The sequence below is a fragment of the Chinchilla lanigera genome, unplaced genomic scaffold (assembly GCF_000276665.1).
Source record: "Chinchilla lanigera isolate Chin_1 unplaced genomic scaffold, ChiLan1.0 scaffold00012, whole genome shotgun sequence".
Classification (NCBI taxonomy): Eukaryota; Metazoa; Chordata; class Mammalia; order Rodentia; family Chinchillidae; genus Chinchilla; species Chinchilla lanigera.
This window is the reverse complement of record NW_004955413.1, coordinates 3,706,840-3,728,888: the sequence shown is the minus strand read 5'-3', so window position 1 is coordinate 3,728,888 and position 22,049 is coordinate 3,706,840. Positions and strand designations below refer to the sequence as shown.

Genomic DNA, 22,049 nt, shown 5'->3' with positions numbered 1-22,049 from the left:
CTGTATATTAAATATTTAATATATATTAAATATATATTACTATCATATATATATATACATATATATACACACACACATTTTTCCCCTTCCTTCTTTTCTCCTTTCCCCCATCCCAATTTCTTTCCTTTTGAGCAGTTTCTTTCCCTTTCACAATGTCTATTGTACATTTTGGATCTTATTTATTCTTTCAGCTTCTTACATTAGAGAGATAATATCATGTTTACACATGCAAGACTGATTTATTTCACTTATGAGTATGGTCTCAAGTTGCATTCATTTATCTATAAAAGTCTCAAGTTTATCCTTCTTTATAGATGAGTAGTACTCCACTGTATAAAAATACCACATCTTTTTTATCCATTCCTCAGTCGATGGGCATTTGAGTTATTTCCAAGATTTAGCTATTACAAATTGTACTGCTATAAACAGGGGTGCACATTACATTTTTAATGTACTCTTGTGCCTCCAATTAATTCTTCTTGTATAACTGTATTATTTTTTTGATGCAATGTTGAGTAGTAATGGAGATTGTAAATAATGTTACCTTTTTTATCTTAGTGGAAGTGCTTCTAATATCGTCATTGAATAAGATATTAGCTTCAGGGAAAAATGCACACACACATATATGTACACACAAATGTAAATATATTACAATGTATTTTATAATATCAAGAAAGTAACCTTTCATTCTTATATTCTTGGATTTTTTTTATGAGTGGAATTTGGGTATTGGTGAAGGCTTTTCAAGCCCCTATGGAGCTATCCCTATATATTTTTTTCCTTAGATAAATTAATGTGGTGTTTTATTTGAAAGATTTTCCTAAATTGATTTCATTTGATTATGGTATATTATTTTCTTAACATGGTGTTGGATTCTCTTTGGAAATGTTTTATTTAGTGCATTGGCTTTGATATTCACAAGTGATGCTGATCTGTAGATACTGAATTATTTCTTCAAACTTAAAGTAAAATATATATAACATAAAATTTACTGTTATAACCATTTGAAGTGAACAGCCTAATGATAGTAAATAAATTCACATTGCTGTACACTTATCGCTACCACCCACTTCCAGAACTTTTTATCTTGCAAAAGCTAAATTATATCTATTAAACAGTCACTCACTTTTCCCCCTCAATCTTGTCTCTGGAAACCACTGTGATACTTTCTGCCTCTATTAATTTGACTAAATACTTTAGTATATGATTTCACTGAATATGAATATGATTTCATTTCTCTGAATGAAATTTTACAGTATTTTTAAACCCACTGTGGCTTGTTTATTTCACTTAGCATAATGTCGTCAAGATTCATCATGTTGTCATTTATGTTTGGCTGGAGTTTTGAGGGAAAGCATTTAAATCCCCTTTTAATTTTTTTGGTGTATATTCTTTGGTTATTTTTGTGGCTCCTGTGGGGATTATATTTAATGTCCTAAATTTATAACACTCTGCTTTGAATTTGTGCCAGTTTAACTTTGGTAACAAAAATATCTGCCCCTCAGTTCCATGTGCACATTCTTTCACTTACTGATGCTACAAAATTATATCTTTATTCACTATGGGCCCCCCAAAATAGACTAATAATTGTATTCTATAATGTATTAGCCTCTTAGGTCACGAGAAAACAGAAAGTTAAGTTATATATTTAAGTTCCCATAATCTTCCACACTTCTTTTGGTTCCTTTTCATATTTTCTTGTCTTTTAATTTATATTTTTATTTTGGTCAAACATTAATTTTCTTGATTGGTCTAGATCATTTAGTTCTTTGATTATCTTTAAGACAGTTGTTTAAAATCTTTGTTTAGTAAGTCTACCATCTGGTCTTTCTCAGGGATAGTTTCTGTTGATTTACTACATCATTTCTGCCAGGCAATTGTTGTCCAGGTAGAGCGAATTCTGGTGCGTCCTACTCCACTCTCTTCCCTCTGACTCCCACCTGCAGGCTTTTGTTTTGTTTTTGGTACTGTTTTTATTTAGTTTAGATGTCAGTGTTAAGCTTTGTTTCATGAAAAGATTTTAGGAGATTTCTCTCATTTTTGATACTCTGGTACAGTTTATGGAGTATTGAAACTATCAAATCTGAAATTTTGGTGATATATTCTTATACAACTATGTGGGCTTCATTTTTTGGTGGGTATAACTCTAATTCTTGCTAATTTTATCTAAGTTTTTTTCATATAAATTGATATGCTTAAACACTTTGATTTTATCTAAGGAGTTAATTTAGTAATCTCTTGTATCCATTTCATATAGATTTTCAAATTTTTTACATACAGGTCTTCAAATAGTCTTTTATAACATTTTTAAAAATGTATTTCAATGGCAAGTTTTTCCATTTCTTAAGTTATAGAGTCATGCTTTCTTTGATTAGCTCATGGTTTGTCTTTGTGAGTTTTTTGAAAAATCAGAAATTTAATTTATTAATTGCTTACTTTTTTATTCTTTTTCTAGAATCTTATTTTATTCTTTAGAGTTTCTTTAAGCTTACTCTTTGTGTGCTTTTCTACTTTGTTGAAATTGGGAATTTAAATTTTTCTTTCATTTTTATTGAAAAAAAGTGTTTAGTGTTGTGAATTTCCTGTAATCACTTTAAATTGTATCCCACTGAATCAGATATATATTTTTATTATAATTTTAGATTCTGTAATATTTGTATTTTCTCTCTTACTCAAGATTTATATAATACATATTAAAGCATCCAAATGTGAAGGCCTTCCTTTAAAAAAAACTGATTTTATCATACTGAATTCAGAGTGCTTTTGTAATAGTTCTACTTTATGGAAGTTACTGTTATTTTACTCACGATCTAATATGTGATTGGGTTTTTGAAGTTGTATTTTGTATTACCAGGGTATAGAGTTTAAGTTCTCTCTCTCCACAACTACAGCTATTTTTCTTTAGATAAATCTTCTATATTCTTGCTTATTTTTTATTCACTTTATCTGAGAGTGGTGTGTAAAATTATACTATTATTAGTTTGTCTATCTGCATCTCCCATGGTTTTTGCTTCATAAAGATATTCGCAGTGTTAGCTGATGCACAGGTATTTACAGTTGTTACATTTTCATTGTTAGTTCTAGCTTCAGAAACACTCTGGTTAGTCATGTTTGAATATCTTTTTGTTCACTAGAATTTTGCTTTGTCTGATATCCAGTCTTTATCCTCACTTGCATATTGCCTGATATCTTTTACCTTAGCCTTTCCGAATTTTAGATACAGTATGTCTCAGCATTTAGTTGACCCTTGCTTTTGAGCCAAATTGGAAAACTTGTTGTTTTAGCAGATGAGTTAAGCTTATTATTATTATTTCCATATTATGTTTGATCTTAGTGTCTTTATTTTTTGTAATTTTTGTTATATTTTATTTCATTTTTTCTACAGTGTCATGTATTATTCTTTACCTTGTAATTTTTAATTTTTTCTTTTTTTCCTTAAGATGGTTTATGTTTTTATTCTTATTGCTACCTTTGTACTTGTATCTTTTAAAGCGTCCTCAGACTCTTTTTTTCTCATTTATTAATTAGATTGTCAGTTTTGAATAACACCATCTACTACCTGTTGCCTGTACAATGACGATTATTTTACTTTTCTCATCCTTCTTCTTTGCCTTCCATTTTTGTATTTGTATAATTACCACATTTTCAAAACACATGATTTTTGTACATTGCCACTGTTCCTTTATTTTAGTTGTACATTGGTGATTATGTAAATAAAATCCTCACTTTCAATTATTTGGATAACATTTCCTGGACATCTCTTAACTGGAGGAAACTTTGCTCCTAGTAGATTTTTCAAAGGACTTATGGGCCCATAATTCCATAAATTCTTGTATTTTTAAAAATTTTTCTGCAACCTTGATGGTTGATGAGTACTTAGCTAGATATGAAATTCTTGATTTATTCTTTCACTGAATTTCTGGAAAATTCTATGCTCTTATTGCAGATCTTTGTATGTTGTTTTTGCGAATTCTGATACCAAGCTAATTGTTTTGCCCTTATGAACTATTTGATCTTTTTGCTTGGATGAATTCTTTATCTTTGCATTCTAATAGTTTTACTGTAATATGTCTCCAAGTTGAGTGTTTAGGGTTAATTTTTCCAGACATTGGTCATATGCTTCCTGATTTGGTTCTTTGGTTTACAGATCTTTTAATGGGTCATAGTTTTAAAATATTTATTTCATTGTTTTGTTTTTCTTTTTAAAAGACTCCATTTTTTACAGGACCTACATTTACTTCTGTTCTGACCATCTTACTTTTTCCTTTTAGCTCATTTTCATCCTCCTTGTTGATTTCTTGCTTTTTTCAATGCTTTTTATTACCTTTTAATTTTAATCCATTCTCCCTTGGGTTCTTACAATTTAGTCTTCATTTCTGAGTAAGTTTTATACCTTTCTTTCATTTTTTTCCCTCCTGACTTCAATCAACTATTTAAATTTATTCCTATTTTTGCCCATTTATTTTCTTAGTTTTTGAAATTCTGATTTGAGGTGGTTTTCATTTCTTAAAACATTTGAATATGTTTAAATGTTGTCTTACAATTTTCTTCTGGATCTTTATTTTTCTTTTTTGTGGAAGCTCCCTTTGCAAGGGGTGTTTACTCTCATTTTCTGATTTGTACAGTAACTTTTATAGATGTTCTCAGTTTTATTCTTTTATTTTTGTGGGATTTACAAGGTTTCTAACTCAATGATGCTCTCTCCTATCATCTTAAAAAAGTCATTTCCTTAGTAGGGTGTGTGTGCACGAGCAAGTGTGCATGCAGAATATTACATTCTCTGATTTCTTCTGTGTTTCTGGGCCCTAAATTCTCTTCTTTTTGTTTCTTCTTCGTATCATCACTCAACTACTAATCGCTTTTCCGTTCCTTTTTTTTTTTTTTTTTTGAGGTGCTAGGAGTGAACCTACAGCCTCACACATGCTGGGGTGGCAGTGGTTTACCTCTGAGTTACCCCCACCCAGCCCCTCCTTTCTTTCTGTACCCCACCCAGCAGGTACATTTTCCAGATTGTCTTATTTTGTGTATTTTAGGCATCCTGCTGTGACATCTGAGGATGCCTTAACATTTTTTTTTTCTGATTTGTTACATTTATTTTGTTCAGCATCACCTTCGTATGGTTAACTTTTAAAGTGACAGTATATTTTAGTCTAATTTTTGGGCAGAAATGGACATGAAAAGAAGGTGGGGGGTAAAATGGCTATGTACAATGAGAATTCTGCCTATCAGAAGAGACTGGGTGAGGTTATCTTTTTGTGTTTCTGGTCTTGTTTAATAAGTAGCAGTTAGTATATTTATACATGGATATTTTTACGTAACTACAAGCACTGGTTATTGAACTGTACTCTTAGGTGTTGACTACGCAGGAGAATTCTCCTGCAGAATCCATCCTGTTCATATTCTTCATCACAGTTTACTTCAGAAATACTTTGTCATCTTGGAATTTATTCACTCTTCCTGAAATATCAAGGCAGTTTTTATTCAACTATTATATTTTTAGTTCCAGAGGTTACATGTGATTTTATTTAGAAAATGCATGGTAATAATCACTGAGAGTCTGTTTTTTCTTGTTTTAATTATTCCGCCTTCCCTTTCTTTCCTCTGTTCCCCATCCCCTTCCTCATCTCTAGTGGTCTACCCTACTTTTCCGCTACCACTACTTCTTCCTGTCCTCCTTCTCTTCCTCCTTCTCCCTTCTCTTCTCCTTCTATTCCTCATGTAAGAGAAAGCATAATATTTAACTTTCTCATCTGTTTGCTTAACATAATGATCTCCAGTTCCATCTATTTTCCTGCAAATGACATGACCCTGTTCTTTTTTTTGTTTTGTTTTTCTCCGGTACCGGGAACCGAACTCACGACCTTGCACTTGCCAGGCAGGCGCTTTGCCGCTGAGCTAAATCCCCAGCCCCATGACCTTGTTCTTTATGGCTGAATAATACTGCACTGTGTATACATATCATATTTTTTATCCATTCATCTATTATTGGGCATTGAAACTGTTTCCACTCCTTATGCTGTGAATTGTGCTGCAACAAATACAGATATACAAGTATTCCTGTAGTATGCTGTCTTTAATTTCTTTTGGGAGTATACCTAGGAGTGGTATAGTTGGGTCAAATAGTATCTCTATTTTTATTCTTTTGAGGAATTTCTGTATTAATTTTTTTTTTTTTGTCTTTTCTTCTGGTACCAGGAATCGAACTCGCAACCTTGTGCCTGCCAGCCAGGTGCTTTGCCGCTGAGCTAAATCCTTAGCCCCTGTACTGATTTTTATATGGATGTACTAATTTACATTCCCATCAACAATGTAAAGTGTTCCTTTCCCCCTCTACATTCTCACCATCATTTATTGTTTTTATTTTGTTTTGTTTTGTTTTTGTATTCTTGATGATAGCCATTCTGACTGGGGTGAGTGGAAATTTTGTAGTTTTAATGTGCATTTCTTAAGTAGTTAAACTTCTTAGCTACTTTTCTCATGGCTGAGACAAAATCCCTACACCCAAAGTTAAAGGAGGAAATATTTATTGTACCTGACAATTTCTAGAGATTTCCATCCATAGTAAGTTGGCTCCAAGGCAGGGGGCCATCACAGAGGGGGAACAGTTCATGGCAGACAGTAAGCAAAAGGTAGCAAGTTACATGCAAGCAAGCAAATGACAAGCGACAAGTTCTAACCACAGCTCTTTCTACCTGCCATAGCATTCATACCCTTAATTCTAGCATTGCACCATGAATCAATTCTGGCATCACATCCTTGCTGAACGGCACAAACCCTAGATCCAGCCACCTCCAAAAAGCCCTACCTATGACCACATGAGGCTTAGAGGGGACGTCTAGATACAAGCCATACCACTAAAGATGCTGAACACGTTTTCATGTACTTTTTTTTTTTTTTTTTTTCCTCCGGTACCGGTATCCGAACTTACGACCTTGCGCTTGCCAGGCAGGAGCTTTTGTCGCTGAGCTAAATCCCCAGCCCCCCGTTTTCATGTACTTATTGGCCATTTTGGCTTCTTCTTTTGAGAAGTGTCTATTTGATTTATTTGCTCATTTGCTAATTGGTTCTTTGGTGTTCTGATTTTTGAATTTCTTATATAGTCTCGACATTAATTCTCTGTGAGACAATAGCTGGCAAAGATTTTCTTCCATTCTGTAGTCTGTCTCTTCACTTTGTTAATTGTTTCCTTTTCTGTACAGAAGTCACTTTAAAAATGTTTTTACTCTTAGATAACAGTTACCTTTTTGATTACTTCCTGTCTTCTTTTCTTCTTTTGGTCTTGTAACTCTGTGCTGTTGTTCAGGACAAAGGTGGGTAAAGAAGAAGCGATTGCTTCCCGGGAATCAGTGTATTTCTTTCTTCCTATTTTATTTGCAGTTATTTTAAAGTTTGGGAAGTCTGTATTTTCTGGTTAAGTGGAAGGCATGCTTTTTGCACCATAGTTTAATTTGTTCTTATTGTTCTGGGTTGTGTTTGGAGGATGTGTGGAGAAATGTCGACCTAAACAGTTTTCTTGTTCTCGGCTCTTGATCTTTCTTTTTCCTTCTAGTGTTGGGGATCAAACCCAGAGGTTCAAGCGTGCTAGGCAAGAGGTAGACTGAGCTACATCTCCAGCTCCTGGATTTTTTTAAAAAAATATTTGAATAGTCTATCAGTTCTCTTCAGTGTCTGGTATCTGTAACATTTTGATATCCTGCCAGAAGTTTTGATATAATATTCTGTCACAGATATTTCTATTGTCATTTAGAAAGATAATGAGTAGGAAGATGTTGAAGATGTTGAAGTATTTATGAGTTGCATGCTTTACTCTGTGATAATATTTTCTTATATGATTCTTGTGTAAAAATTTTAAAATTGGTTCAGTTGATTTTTTTCCATATTTTGAACATGGGAATGTGTTAATATATACACAGCTCATTAAAATTGAATAATAACTTGAGTGTAATATGATGGTTTACTGGGGGGTAACCTGGTGTTATAGACATGAAGGAAACTCAGGTTCTAATACATTTGAAACATAGAAATTTTATTACTATGAATTATTAAATGTCCTTTGTGGCTTTGGTTTATTCTTAAGACTTATAGATCTATTTATTAAATGTACACATGCATGTAATACATAGTAAGCAGGTGTTTACTCTTTAAAACAACTAATTATCACAATAGTCCCAAAAGGTAGCTATTGTGATCCCACTCTGCAGAAGAGCCATGAGAAGGTCCTCAAAGCTTAGTAATTTATCCAAGGTCAACAGAATTCAAATCTGAGCTTCTGTGGCTCTGAAGTGTACATTTCATGCTCACAGTTGACCTTATGGTGGGCGGAACTGTTTTCATTAGCTTGCTCGGTGTGAGCTAAAATCATTTCTTTGGCTTGCCGTTGATCACATTCTCATGGGAGTTGGGGCTGATTCATCGACTGACTTGAAAATATTAATAGCTGAAGCATTGAGGATTGTGTTAGTCACATGTCTCTAACAAAATACCTGAGATAATCAGCTTAAAAAGAGGATTTTGGCTCACAGATTTCACTCCATAGTTGATTGGTCCTGTTGCTTTTGGGCCTGTGGCAAAACAGAATATCATGGCTGAAGTGCATGGCAGAAGGGGCTGTTTGCTTCATGGCCAGTATCTCAATATCCCCTCAAGGCCGCGCCCTGAGTGATCTATTTCCTCTCATTAGGCTCCACCTTTGAAACTGTCCACCACCTCTCAATAGCAACATAGACCTGGGTCCGAGCTTTCAATATGGCCTTTGGGAGACACTTATCCCAGCCATAGATGCAGTCATGTGCAGCACAGATGTCAGCAGGCCAGTCCTGTCACTTAGAAATTACCAAACTCCTCAAGAAACTGGGGGCTTTGGAATGGAGGAACTTCTGGGGAGGCCACTCAACCTGTGTTCTCACAGGGCTGTGCTGCCTTCACAGTCACCATGTAGGTGGAGATGCCCTGGGCCTGGCTATGAGGGGAGGGAGGACATTAGCGTGGCCTCTCTGCCCCACTGAGTCTGCTGCTTGGTTCTTGGGCTTGTGTCTTCCTTCCACTGTAGATGTCATTGTGGTTTGTCTGGAATGCTCATCTCCAACTTCACAGAGGTCCAAGACTAGCTTTCAAATTATTGGTGGTAGTGGTGCCTTCAAAGTGGGAAATTTTTCCTAATCATCTTATGTAGCTACAAAATGATTATTATTCAGAAGTGGCGCTTTCAGAGGAACCTTAAGAATTTGCTGATTGTGTGAATGAATGAGAGTCCAATGAGGGAGCTCTGAGGCCCAACCATTTGTTTTGGCACAGGAAGTATTTCTCTTGTGCAATCTTGTAAGAGATTAAGTCAACACAGCCTCTTGCACCATTAGTCACTTGGCTGCTGAGTGGACACATGTGTCATTAGGTGAGTTTTCTTCACAATGAGCTCATGAGTTCGTAACTTGCTTCGCCCCTCATGGTTTCCACAAACCATAACTCCCCTGGAATTTGACTTTGTTTCCTGGGCCAGAGCGTCCCTACAGAGTGGATCATTCACACTGCACATGTACATTTTTTGGAAGTGTGGTTCTATAACTTGCCACGTTTTTATGGAATATTTATCCTTCTCAACCTCCCTAGGAAAATATTTAATGGCCATGTGTTACTTACTTAGCCCTCTCTGCCTCACAGCCTCGGGTTCTTAATCTGTAAAAAAGGAAGAAATTAGGCACTAGGACCTCCAGGAGCCTGTGCAGGCCCAGATGTATTGGTCTGGGTACATGTTGGTCACACTGTCCCTCTGCATGTTGCAGGACGGAGTTTTGGATAATGACACATCTACCCTCTGCTGTTCCCCACCCAGGTGCATGCATGGGCAGCTCCACTCAGCACATCGTCACCTTCGATGGGAAGAACTTCAAGCTGACTGGCAGCTGTTCCTATGTCTTGTTTCAAAACAAAGAGCAAGACCTGGAGGTGATTCTACACAATGGTGCCTGCAGCCCTGAGTCAAGTCCGACCTGCATGAAGTCCATTGAAGTGAAGTATGAGGGCCTCTCAGTTGAGCTTCACAGCGATATGGAGGTGAGAAGTGCTTCTTGTCTGTCTCCTGGCAAGCCACAGAGCTTCAGGGAAGCCACGTGGAGCTGGTGGCCGCTGGTTTCAGCTGGTCTTGCTGCTAGGGACACAGCCTTCTGCCTGGGTTTTTGAGCACCACATTCTTTTGAAGGGTTTATTGCTTTTCCCTTGTCTTGGCATGATTTCCTGTTGTTCTGGGCCCAGATTTGGAAGAGCGAGTCAATTTTAGACAGCATTAAATTATGAATTTAGTGCCAGTTTCTGGCATTGGTAGAGAATTGGGGTTGGCACCAGGGCTGCTTCCTGGTAGGCATTATGAGCCCAGTGCCTAAGGCCTGTGAGCTTTCCAAAGGGAAATATTTAGGGCCTAAATCAGGGCCTTTGAAAATATTTAGGGCCTCAGCAAAATGTATGGCTCCAAAGTTTGAAAAGGAAACTGCCAAAGTGATATAAATAAATGTTTGATTAAATGTTTACAAAAGGTTACATTATGCCAACTTCTTTACTTGTTCATTTAGAAATCATAAATATTTCATTGTGTGAAAACAACTTGTAGGCTAGATTTTCTCACTTTTCAAGAATTCCTGAATATGAACAATAATTGCTGAAAAAATCATAGCTAGTCATATATTAAATGAGTAACTCATAGCCAAAATATTAAAATCAAAGTGATAAAAAACCCTTCCAAAATTTGTACAGCAAAAATTATATTCATCACAGGATGTGAATACATTTAAATATGCTCGATACCATACATGGTGGGGCCTTCAAAGAAAGAGTTTCTAGGCGGACACACATGCAAACAAAAAGAACTAAAGGAGTCTTGTTAGATGCTCCTGGGGACTCTTCCCTGATGAGCTGGCAGAATGGCACCTTTCCCAGTCTGTTTGGAAGGGGTCACCCTTCCCTTCGAGTCACATGGATTCTGGGTGCCCCGTAACCCCTGGGCTATCAGGCTGCAGGTGCAGCCTTACAGTCTTCTACCAATCTTTTCTCCTGTCAAGCTCTGTGAAGCACCTTTATTTTTAGAAGGGTTGCTGACAAGCATCAGGGTTTGTGGGCAAGACTGCGGTTGAGTCTGATGAATTTGTAGACACCCAGAACTTCAGGAAGAAGCTGAGAGTGAAGTTCCAGGCTCTTCATTTCTATGACTGACTGCTTTTTCTTCTTTGGACAGGTGGCTGTGAATGGGAGGCTGGTCCCTGTCCCATACATAGGCAGGAACATGGAAGTCATTGTCTACGGTGCCATCATGTATGAGGTCAGGTTCAACCATCTTGGCCACATCTTCACATTCACGCCACAAAACAATGAGTTTCAACTGCAGCTCAGCCCCAAGACCTTTGGTTCAAAGACATATGGTCTCTGTGGTAAGAACACACTCTGCACTCTGCCCATCCCCCTTGTAAATCTTGCTGTGGAGTTTCAAGGGTCATGAGTGGTGTATCTCTGCATCTAGTAGGAAGGTACAGATCTGGGTGGGCATGAAGAGCAACCATGTCTTGGCATCAGTGGGTCAGGGCCCAAGCTGCCAGCTGAGCATTTCTTTGTGTCTCCAGGGATCTGTGATGAGAATGGGGCCAATGACTTCGTGCTGAGGAATGGCTCGTTCACCCTGGACTGGAAAACGCTCATCCAGGAATGGACTGTGCAGCAGCCGGGGCACACGTGCCAGCCTGTCCCTGAGGAGCTGTGTCCTGTCTCTGGCAGCTCCCAATGCCATGTGCTCCACTCGGCAGTGTTTTCTGAGTGCCACAAGGTCCTTTCCCCGGACACATTTTATACCATCTGCCAGCAGGATGGTTGTCGCCAGGAGCGAGTGTGTGAGGTGATTGCCTCCTACGCCCACCTCTGTCGGACCAATGGTGTTTGTGTTGACTGGAGGACAGCTGAGTTCTGTGGTGAGTCCCCAGATATGTCCTAAAGTCCTGCACATCAACTAGCTGTGGGCTTACCCAACCTCATACTTTTTTATTTTTTATTTTTATTTTTGGTTTTTCTCCGGTACCGGGAACTGAACTCACGACCTTGCGCTTGCCAGGCAGGCACTTTGCCGCTGAGCTAAATCCCCAGCCCCCAACCTCATACTTTTTACCTGCTTAATGAAGATTAAAATCTCTGTATTTCCTGTAACATACAATTCCTGTTAGGCCCAAATAAGATGGTAGATATATGAATACTTTGAATATATTTCTATGTCAATCAAGGCATGACCTATTTCTGTACAGATGTAAATGTAATGTGTTAGGCATATGGGCATCAGCAGAGTACTGCGTAACCAGTCCCATTGAATTTGCAATTCTGCCAAGCTGTAGTGAAAGCTCACAGAGTAGGCTGTGCCTGAGCAGGATTTTGAAGCATGAGTGGAATTTTGCCATTAGATTACTAAGAATCTATTTGTATTTGTCACTTTCCCATTGCTGAGAGAAAATATCCAGCACCCACTATTTGAAGGAGAGGTTTACGGGCTCATGGTTTCAGTGGGTTTAGTCCACAGCTGGCTGCCTCCAAGGCAAAAATAGCATGGTGGAAGGGCCTGGAGGAAAAAGGCTGCTCAATCCATGGTAGTCAGGAAGTAAAACTAGAAGTGGGGAGCTGGGAACAATACACCCTTATGCTTCACCTGCAGTGCCTCACTTCTTTTGACCCACCTCCTAATAGCACATTCAGCTATGAACTCACCAGTGGATTAATTCACTGATGAGCACAGCACCCCCAAGATCCAGTCACCTTCCAAATCTCCACCTCTGTTCACATGAGAGTTTTGGGGGACATTTTAGATCTAAACCATTACTCTGCTCAATTATAAATACCACAGGATTGCTAGTGTGGATATTGATCCCTTAAAGTAAGCTTTTTTACTTAGAGATGACATTTATTTATTATTTAAAATGTGGACAATATCAAACTGAATCACACTTGGTTCCTGCCTTCCAAGGAACCTGGAATGACAAGACCTTGAGCAGCTTCACTCTACAGTGAATAATTGCTGACTTTTTTTGTGGTCCTGGGGATTGAACCCAGGGCCTTCACACTGAGCTTCATTCCCAGGCCACCCAGCCTTTTAAAATTTTTAAATAAAAGTTTGTATTTTGAGACAGGGTCTTGTTAAAAAGCTCAGAGTGGGCTCACACTTGTGATCCTCCTGCCTCACCTTCCTAAAGCGGGTGGATTACAGGTGTGTGCCACCGTGCCCAGTTAACTACTGACTTTTTTGAGGGCCATCAGTATGTACAAGTATGCTGGAGCCATTATCACAGAGTTTTATCAGCTGTAACTTAAGACTGCAGGACTCGGGCATCCTATTTTGAACTCAGTTGGCTGAAACTGGCTGCTCTCTTGGTCCTTCTGCCCCTCAGTTTCTGCACTGTAGAATAATAGCATTGGACTAAATGCCTCTGGGCTCCGTTGAGCTCTGCTTCTGTGAGTCCATGTAGATGCTGCTGCCTCCTTTCAACCTACCTGAAGATCAAGGGGCAAATGTCAGTTTCTGAATTACGGACAGTACTTTCTCTGCCCCTTGGTTTCTTTGTGTACGTTCCGGCTATTTACTGTGCAAACAGAGAAACCCCCCTATGCGTCAATTCCTTGGAAACTTTCTTTATCCCAGGAGCATATGAGGCATTTGCCAAACAGGGTCCAAATGGGAGAAGTGAATCCCTTTGTAGCTACTCTCCCGAGGCAAGTCTTCCTTGCTGTGGATTCTTAAACAGTCCATTTTAAGATGACTTTAAAAACATCAAATACATCTGTGTTCCAAAGAAAGGAATGCAACAGCCTGATAAGGACACACAGGGTCACATAACTGGTGATGACTACACTTCTCTGTTGGGCGCCTGACCAGAGGGAGGTGGGGTTAGCTGATTCTGGCCTCACTTGGCTGTAGTCTTTTCCCTCATGGTTTAAAGTAGATCTCTAGATATCAAATGCACATGCCAACCAGCAGCAGTTGGGGAAGGAGGAAAAGAGACAAAGGACTTGTCTTTTATAAGATCCACGGAGGCTGTCAAAGGATGTTATACTTCCTCTCCCAGTTCATTGGCCAGAACTTTGTTATGTGCCCATGCTTAGTTGCAAAAGGGGTTGGAAAATGTGGCCTTTACTCTGGCAGTTGTGTGCCCTTGAGGGTTCTACTTCTGTGGAAGGTGGAGAGAATGGCATTGGAAAGCTGGTCTTCTCTGCTGTAGCAAATCTGTCCGATGATCCAACATCTTGTGTCAGCTGTGCTTCCATTTTCCTCTGGCTGCCACTGAGAGAGAGCCTCTCCTCTGTCTGCAGCGATGTCATGCCCGACATCCCTGGTGTATAACCACTGTGAGCGCGGCTGTCCCCAGCAGTGTGACGGCAACACAACCTCCTGCGGGGAGCATCCCTCTGAAGGTTGCTTCTGCCCTCCACACCGTGTCCTGTTGGAGGGCAGCTGTGTCCCAGTGGAGGCCTGCACGGAGTGCGTTGGAGAGGATGGAGCCCGGCACCAGGTAGGAGCCCGGCCTCTCATGGCACACATGATGGCTTCCTCCGGTGGCCTCTCCCAACTCCTCCTGCAGGGTTGACACTTCAGGAGGCCACTGGAGGCAGGAAGTGGGATTGTATGCTGGCTTTGGATTCTGTAGATCTTGGGTGAGATCCTGGGTCTGTCACATGTTAGCTGTGAGATCAAACACCAAGATGTTATGGTCGCATTATTACTATTATTTTTATTATCATATATATGTGCATAGAATGATACAGGTAGAAAAGGGAAATAATGTGTTATATGGTGGTCCCTGCTAGTATTCAGATATATTGTGCATCGTGATTATGCTAGCCACTATATATTCATCTTCTCCCTGTTTTTCAAAGGTGTCTTTTGCGGGTTCTAACAGTTACTTGTGGCAAAGCAAATTTAAAGAGCACTAGCTAAACATACTTACGCAAGTTGCCTTATTGCACTATATTTTAGTACTTTCACTGCACTCATGCATACCTCAAAGATTTAAGAAGAGTGCTGCTTCTGCAACCTGTTTGACCTAAAGAGCTCAGTAATCTTAGTAAGACATGAAGAGCTTAGTAATCTGCGCATGGACAGCTTGTAAGCGATGGAGCTGGAAGTTGGACTGAGAATTTGAAGTTCTCTGATCCCAAAGATCTTGCTCTTTCTAGTGTACACGTTGCCCTTTGCTACATCTCTTTCAGGTGGATTTGCTTGGGCTTCATTGGGACATCGGTACTTTCAGCATTTTCATAGTTAATGAGTGCATTTTGAAGGGGTATTTACCAAACTCCCACACCATGGCCTAAATGGCAGCCTTCTGTCTCCTACGGCGGTGCCGTGCACACTGCAGCATCCAGGGCCTTGTATTTCTCTGTGCGAATGAATGTGCACGATGGTCCTGTGCTTCATCCTGCCAGCGATAGTACTAAGCATGGCCGATGTAGGAGCCTATTTGGCTCTAGGAAAGAGGAATGTTTGATGACTGTGGGCTGCACTCAGAACCTAGCATTTCCAGTGTAACCACAAGAGACCTTTATCACTTCGAGGACCAGGCCAGATGCCTTCTTTCTTTGTTTCTTTCTTTCTTTCTGTATGTATCTATCTATCTACCTATCTATCTATTTTTTTTGAGACAGAATCTCACTATGCATTTCAGGCTGGCCTTGAGCTCACTTTGTAGCCCAGGCTGGTCTCTAACTTGCAATGATCCTCCTGCCTCAGTCTCCCAAGTGTTGGGATTACAGGAATGCGCCACCACGCCTGACTACTCTTGCATTTAATTACAAGTAGGAGAACTTGTGGTAAAGCTAGCTAATCAATCTGGAGAATGATGAAAATGATGACTTCAGTTACTACCTTGTGCTGTCCCTGACAGTGTAAGCCAGGAAATGGGTCATTTTATCCACGCCTCCCCCGTGCTCTATGTATCACACATCCCAAGAGGACAAGACTGAGGAGCAGATGGCATGAAGTGATAAGGCTGGCATTCAGCACCAGGTCACCCCAGAGTGTCCTGGCCCTGCTAGGGACCTCAGTGGAGCCATGATCTAGACTCCGAGCAAGCTAGATGTTTTTGCAAGCGCAATCATCTGTTGGATGGGTTGTGTCTGCTGCACTTTAGCTGTTGGGAATCATCCTGGCGGACCCCATTTGCTCTCACTGTAGAATAGATGAGCCGGAGGGGAAGGCCAGTCATACTCTACTGCTATATTTCAAGTTGCCAAATTAAATAATTGCCTGTACTATAATATTCCCCAAATGAGTAGATGGAACCTTGCTTTCCTCTCCCTCATTTGTATCGCTCCTGGGCTCCCCGCAGGGCTCAAATGATGTGTAGCATTTACATGTGGTGCTGGCACCCAGGGGTAATTCCAGGCGGATTTTGCTGTTGCTGCTGAAGAGCTTGCTTTCAGAACAAGGCAGAAATGGTCTCTGCCCTGTTTCCTGGCACTGAGTGAGGAGCTGCGAGCTTGTGTGGAAAGTGCGTGTGTCTCGAAGAGTGTGAGATGTCTGCAGTGTCCAGAAAGCAGGAAGCCTGTGGATTTTATCTCAGTGTCCTGGTGTCTCCAGGGCCCTCCCCACTCCTCTGTGACTCTGTTTCTCCTTTTCACTGTTCTCCTCACCTTCAGCCCACACGTTAGAGTAGGCAGTGGAGTCGTGTGAGGAATCCATCCAAGAAGGGCAGTGCTTTGGATGCTGAAACACTCTTACAAATGTATTTTAAAAATCAAGTAACATGAAATTAATCAAAAACTTTGTAGCGAGCACAGCCAGTTTAGTTATTCAGAAAGCACAGTTTGAGTGGGTGAAAACAAATATCTTATCCAGCCACCTGCAATTGCAGCCTCTCCTTTCAAAGCAGAGAGAGAACAAAAATCTAATATAAAGAACATTTCCATTCAATGCATTTTTTAAACTGGAAAATAAAGCCCAGAAAGATCTTCCTTCAGGGAAATAAGCTCGGGTATAAATCTATTGTCGTTCTTTTGGAGGGGCAAAATATTTACCAGTTTCCATAGCTCTTGTTTACTTCCCAGAATGCACACAGACGACGTGAGCGTTCCGAGCTGGCTCAGGAGGGACCCAGAGCCGCACAGGTTGTCCTCTCTCAGCGGAGGGGCTGCTGGCGATGGGACCTGTGCTGCGGGCTGCACCCGAGGCCGAGGGCTGGACCTTTCCCTCGGCTCCTCTGTCCCCGCCGCACGCTGGCCGCCTCGGCGCTGACGTTTCCTTTGCATCTTCCACCTAATCCTCTGCCGGGAGGTGGGTGATGTCTGATGATTTTCTCCCTTGGCCTCTGAAGATGTCAGTTTTCCTCTCCCCTCTTCTCCGCAGGTCTTTCTTTTGGGACTGGTATTTAATCTTGAACTCCAGCAGGCTCCCGCATCTGTTCTCTGCGCCTCCACCGGGAACCTGGTGGGAGACAGGACCGTCTGCCGCAGCCCTGGCTCGGTGCAGCAGCGCCCTCTGCTGGCCGCTTCGCCGCATAGTCCTTGGCTTTCCAGAGGCTATTGGTTCCGTGCCTTGCCTTGGGTGGGCTTCACCAAGGCTTCCTGGGAACAAGGAAATTCCTGGAGAATGAGGTGGGAGAAGGGCTGATTTGGTCATCTGTTGTGAAACTGCACGCTCTCAAAATCCCTGGAAAGTTAAAATTTTCTTTTGTGGTGCTGGGGATTGAACTCAGGGCAGGTGCTGCAACCGCAGCCATAAAAGTTATTTATTCCTGAATTGAGATGCCCAAGGTCCATATTAATGAGAGAGAGGAAAAGAAAACCGAGACGTGCAACGCAGAACTCTTCTCATCGCACCACTTTAGCCGTTCTCACTTCCTGCTTCGACTGCTCGGCTCGCCCCAGGCGCGGGGCAGATGCTGCCCCCTTTGTGGATTTCCGCTCCTAGCTCTCCCTCTGCGTCCTGCCTGCGGTCACGGCCTGTCCTTACTCCCTGCGCCCTCGGGGGCAAGCCCTGCAGCAGGTTCTCAGCGCCGCGCCTGCCCGCAGGGAGCGGACTCCTGCGGTGGACGGCAGGGTCCACCCTCGCCGCCCCACTTGCCCGGGTTCTTCTCCGGTGCCCTTGGGGCGTATCCTCTCTTCCTCTTTCCCAGCACCTTCGTGAGATGGGGCGTGCCCAGACCTTGCGAGCTCTTTTACACCTCTGCAGCTTTTCTTTTCCGTTTGAAACACAGCCGTATTGAGGTGTAATGCCCGTGTAACACATGTTTAACACGTACAGTTGGATGAATTTTGACATATGTATACGCCCATAAAGCTGCCATTGTGATCAAGGTGATGAATTTATACCACTCCCAAAGGCTTACCAAACCCAGGTAACTGTAAGCCTACTTCCTGTCATTCTAGATTCATTTGCATTTCATGGAATTTTATATAAATAATCAGGCAGTACGTATTCCTTCTTTGCCAGGCGTCCTTCACTTAGTGTAATGTCTTTTGAGATTCCCCTGTGGAGTGTGGCTTGTGTTCCTTTTCATTTCTGTGTAGTATTCCATGGTATGCATGTATTGGTTTGTTTCATTTAGCTTTTGGGGATGAGTCTTATTTCTTTAACTGGACCATCAGCTGTTGGTGGCTGGGACACTGTTCATCGGCCATGCTTAGTACTATCGCTGGCAGGGTGAAGCACAGGATCGTCGTGCACATTCATTCGCGCAGAGAAATACAAGGCCCTGGATGCTGCAGTGTGCGCGGCACCGCCGTAGGAGACAGAAGGCTGCCATTTAGGCCATGGTGTGGGAGTTTGGTAAATACCCCTTCAAAATGCACTCATTAACTATGAAAATGCTGAAAGTACCGATTCCCAATGAATCTAGTGTACACGTTGCTCTTTGCTACGTCTCTTTTGGGTGGATTTGCTTGGGATTCATTGGGATTACAGGCATGTGCCACCACGCTCGGCCCAATCCACTGTCTTAATTAAATGCATTCCAGGCAAAGGTGCAGTTTCCCACAGGCTACATTCCAGGTTGTCCTTGGCCTGGGAAATCTAGGAGCCGCTGAGGACTCTTGTCGGATTATTAATCCATTTCTGTCCAGGGTGAACAGGTCCCGAGAATGAAGCACCACGGATGAATAGAAAAGTAAGAGGAAAAAGAAATACAAGAGAGACAAAATTCTGGGATCGGGGGCTAGCAGCCTCTAGGACTGAAGCCCTGATTACTCCTTTCAGTAACTATTCAGAAAGAACAAAAGAAACAGCAGTGCAAATGGGGGGATCTCAGCTGATTTAGCAAGGACAATAATTAAGACAATCAGTCATCATGCTGTCATTCTTTCAGGCATATCTCAGCGAAGCATTTAGTGTTGACCCTGGGGCTTTCAAAGCTTTTGCTAGACTTCCTCCAGAACCCAACAATCAAGGCTTGGTCAGGCCTGAGGCAAGACACTGAAAGAGTAACTAAAGAATGTCCTTCTCCACAGACTCTCTTCTTGCTTTGCTTGGTTTCAGCGCCACCATCCGAGCAGGCTGTAGGAAGTTCTGTTCTTTCTTTTTCCCTTCAATATCTAATTCCATTTATGGGAGCTCATCTTAAACACTCAAGCTACTCCAGAAGCCATCATTTCACCAGTGAAAAGCAGTGTCACACACTGGCTGTGCTAATTGCACAACCTCAAGTGTGAATAAGGCGAAGTTGCAGTCACTAGTGTGGCAGCCGCCAGACACATGCGGCACTTTCTTTTTTCATTAGTGTGTGTTTGCAGCACACAGTGTCACATTCGTCGTGGGGCCGGGGACGTGGACGGGGACGTGGACGTGGACGTGGACGTGGATGTGGACAGAGCACATCTTCACTCTTTTTCTGGCCTTGATGTTAGTTACTTTCTCATTGCTGAGACAGAATACCAGACACCCAAAGTTAGAAGTTCACAGTTTGAAGAGGTTTTAGTCCATAATCGGCTGGCTCCAAGGCAGGGCGGCATCGAAGAGGAGAAAGTTCATGATGGGCAGAAGGTAGCAAAGCAACAAGGGCGACCACAGCTCTTTCTGTCCCTTACACCTTATCCAGGGTACTCAGGGTGGGTGGCACTCACACCCTTAATCCTAGTGCCCTTGAGCCTAGCACTGTACCGTGAATCAATTCCAATGTCACACACTCTAGATCCAGCCACCTCTGAGAAAGCCCCACCTGTGACTGCATGAGGCTTTAGGGGGACATCTGGACACTAGTCATAATAGTTCCCTTCTCCATCCCCTCCCTCCAAACTTTCTTCTCCTCCCCTTTAACAAAAGCTCTATTTCCATGTTTTCTTTCAATTCTTTTTTTCCTTTAACCCCCCTTTTTTTTTCCTCCCCCATATGTTATTCCCCTTCCCATTTGAACAAATTCTTCCTACTTTCTAATATCTATCTTCTGTTTTGTTTCTTGTTTATATTTGTGGTTCTCACACAAGAGAAACAATGTGATATTTAAACTTGTGTGTCTGAGTTATTTTACTTAGGATTATGGTCTTGAGGTATATCCATTTATCTGAACATGTCTCAAGTTTATCCTTCTTTATGGCAGAGTAGTATTTCATTGTATATAAATACAACATTTTCTTCATCCATTTATCTATTCATGGGCATATGGGCTGTTTCCAAGATTTAGGTATTATAAATTGTGCTGCTATAAACATGAGTATGCATGTATTCCTATGGCATGATTAATTTAACTCTTTCAGGAATGTACCTACAAGGGGAATATCTGAGTCAAATAAATCCTCTAGTTTTAGTTTTTTGAGGAATCTCCATACTGATTTCCATAGTGGTTGTACAAATTGCTGCTCCCACCAACAAAGGAGAAGGGTTCCTTTTTCCCTACAACCTTGCTAGCATTTGTTATTCATTGATTGAACGTGGGTGAACATGGGTGCACATATATTGCTGTGATATGATGTTTTTAATTCTTCTGGGAAAATACCCATAAGGAGAGTTGCTGGGTTAAATGGGCCCTCTAATCCTACTTTTTGGAGGAATCTCCAGACTGATTTCCAAAATGGCTGTACCAGTCTACATTGCCACCAACAGTGGAGAAGAGTTCCTTTTTTCCCCACAGTCCCTCCAGCATTTGTTGTTGGGTGATTTCTTGATGATAGCCATTCTTACTGCAGTGAGATAAAATCTCAGTGTTGTTTTAATTTGCATCTCTTGAATGACCAATGATGTTAAACATTTTTTCATGTATTTATTTGCCATATGTATTTCTCATCTGAGAAGTATGTATTCATATCAAATGCCCATTTTTGGATTGGGTCTTTGTAATTGGGGGGGGGTCTGAGTTTTTTCAGTTCTTTATATGTTCTAGATATAAGTCCTTCATCTGAGGAACAGTTAGCTAAAATGTTTTCCTATTCTGTGGGTTGTCTTTTCACTCTGTTGGTGATTTCTTTTGAAGTATGAAAGATTTTTAATAGGATGAGATCCCAGTTGTTGATTCTTTGAAGTGTTTCCTGTGCAGTTTGGGTTTTGTTCATGAACTCTCTGCCTACCTCTATGTTTTCAAGATTTTGACTTATGTTCTATTCCAGTAGATTTAGTATTTCTGCTTTAATATTTAGATCTTTGATCCATTTTGACTTTAGTTTAGTGCATGGTAATAGACGTGGGTCTAGTTTTAGTCTTTGGCATGTAGAGAGCCAGTTTTTTCAGCACCATTTATTAAAGAGGCTGTCTTTCTTCCAGTGAACGTGTTTGGCCCCTCTGTCAAAGATAAGGTGACTGAGTGTGTTTGTAGTTGTGGCCACATCTTCTAATCTGTTCCGCTGGTCCTCAGGTCTATTTTTTTGCCAGTGCCATGCTGATTTTATCACAGTAGCTTTGTAGTATAAGTCAGGGATTGTGACACCTCCCAGGATTTGTTGCCCAGAATTGCCTTTGCTATTCTACATCTCTTATGGTTCCAGATGAATTTTAGGAGTATTTTCTCTACTTCTAAGAGTTATGCTAGTGGTATTTTGATTGGGATTGTATTAAATCTGTATAACAATTTTGGAAGTATGACCATTTTCACTGTTTTGGTTCTTCCTATCCATGATCA

At 41.0% G+C, this 22,049-nt stretch overlaps 1 protein-coding gene across 2 annotated transcripts in view; it reads left to right on the top strand.

Annotated features, from left to right (window-relative positions):
* The window catches only part of Vwf (von Willebrand factor), a 153,119-nt gene that overhangs the window by 96,700 nt on the left and 34,370 nt on the right, over positions 1–22,049 (top strand). For both annotated transcript variants that reach the window (XM_005378755.2, XM_005378754.1), the window contains 4 exons: positions 9,830–10,050; positions 11,222–11,414; positions 11,604–11,945; positions 14,323–14,522. In XM_005378755.2, coding sequence (XP_005378812.1) covers positions 9,830–10,050; positions 11,222–11,414; positions 11,604–11,945; positions 14,323–14,522 — 956 coding nt within the window. The remainder of the gene's footprint in view (positions 1–9,829; positions 10,051–11,221; positions 11,415–11,603; positions 11,946–14,322; positions 14,523–22,049) is intronic.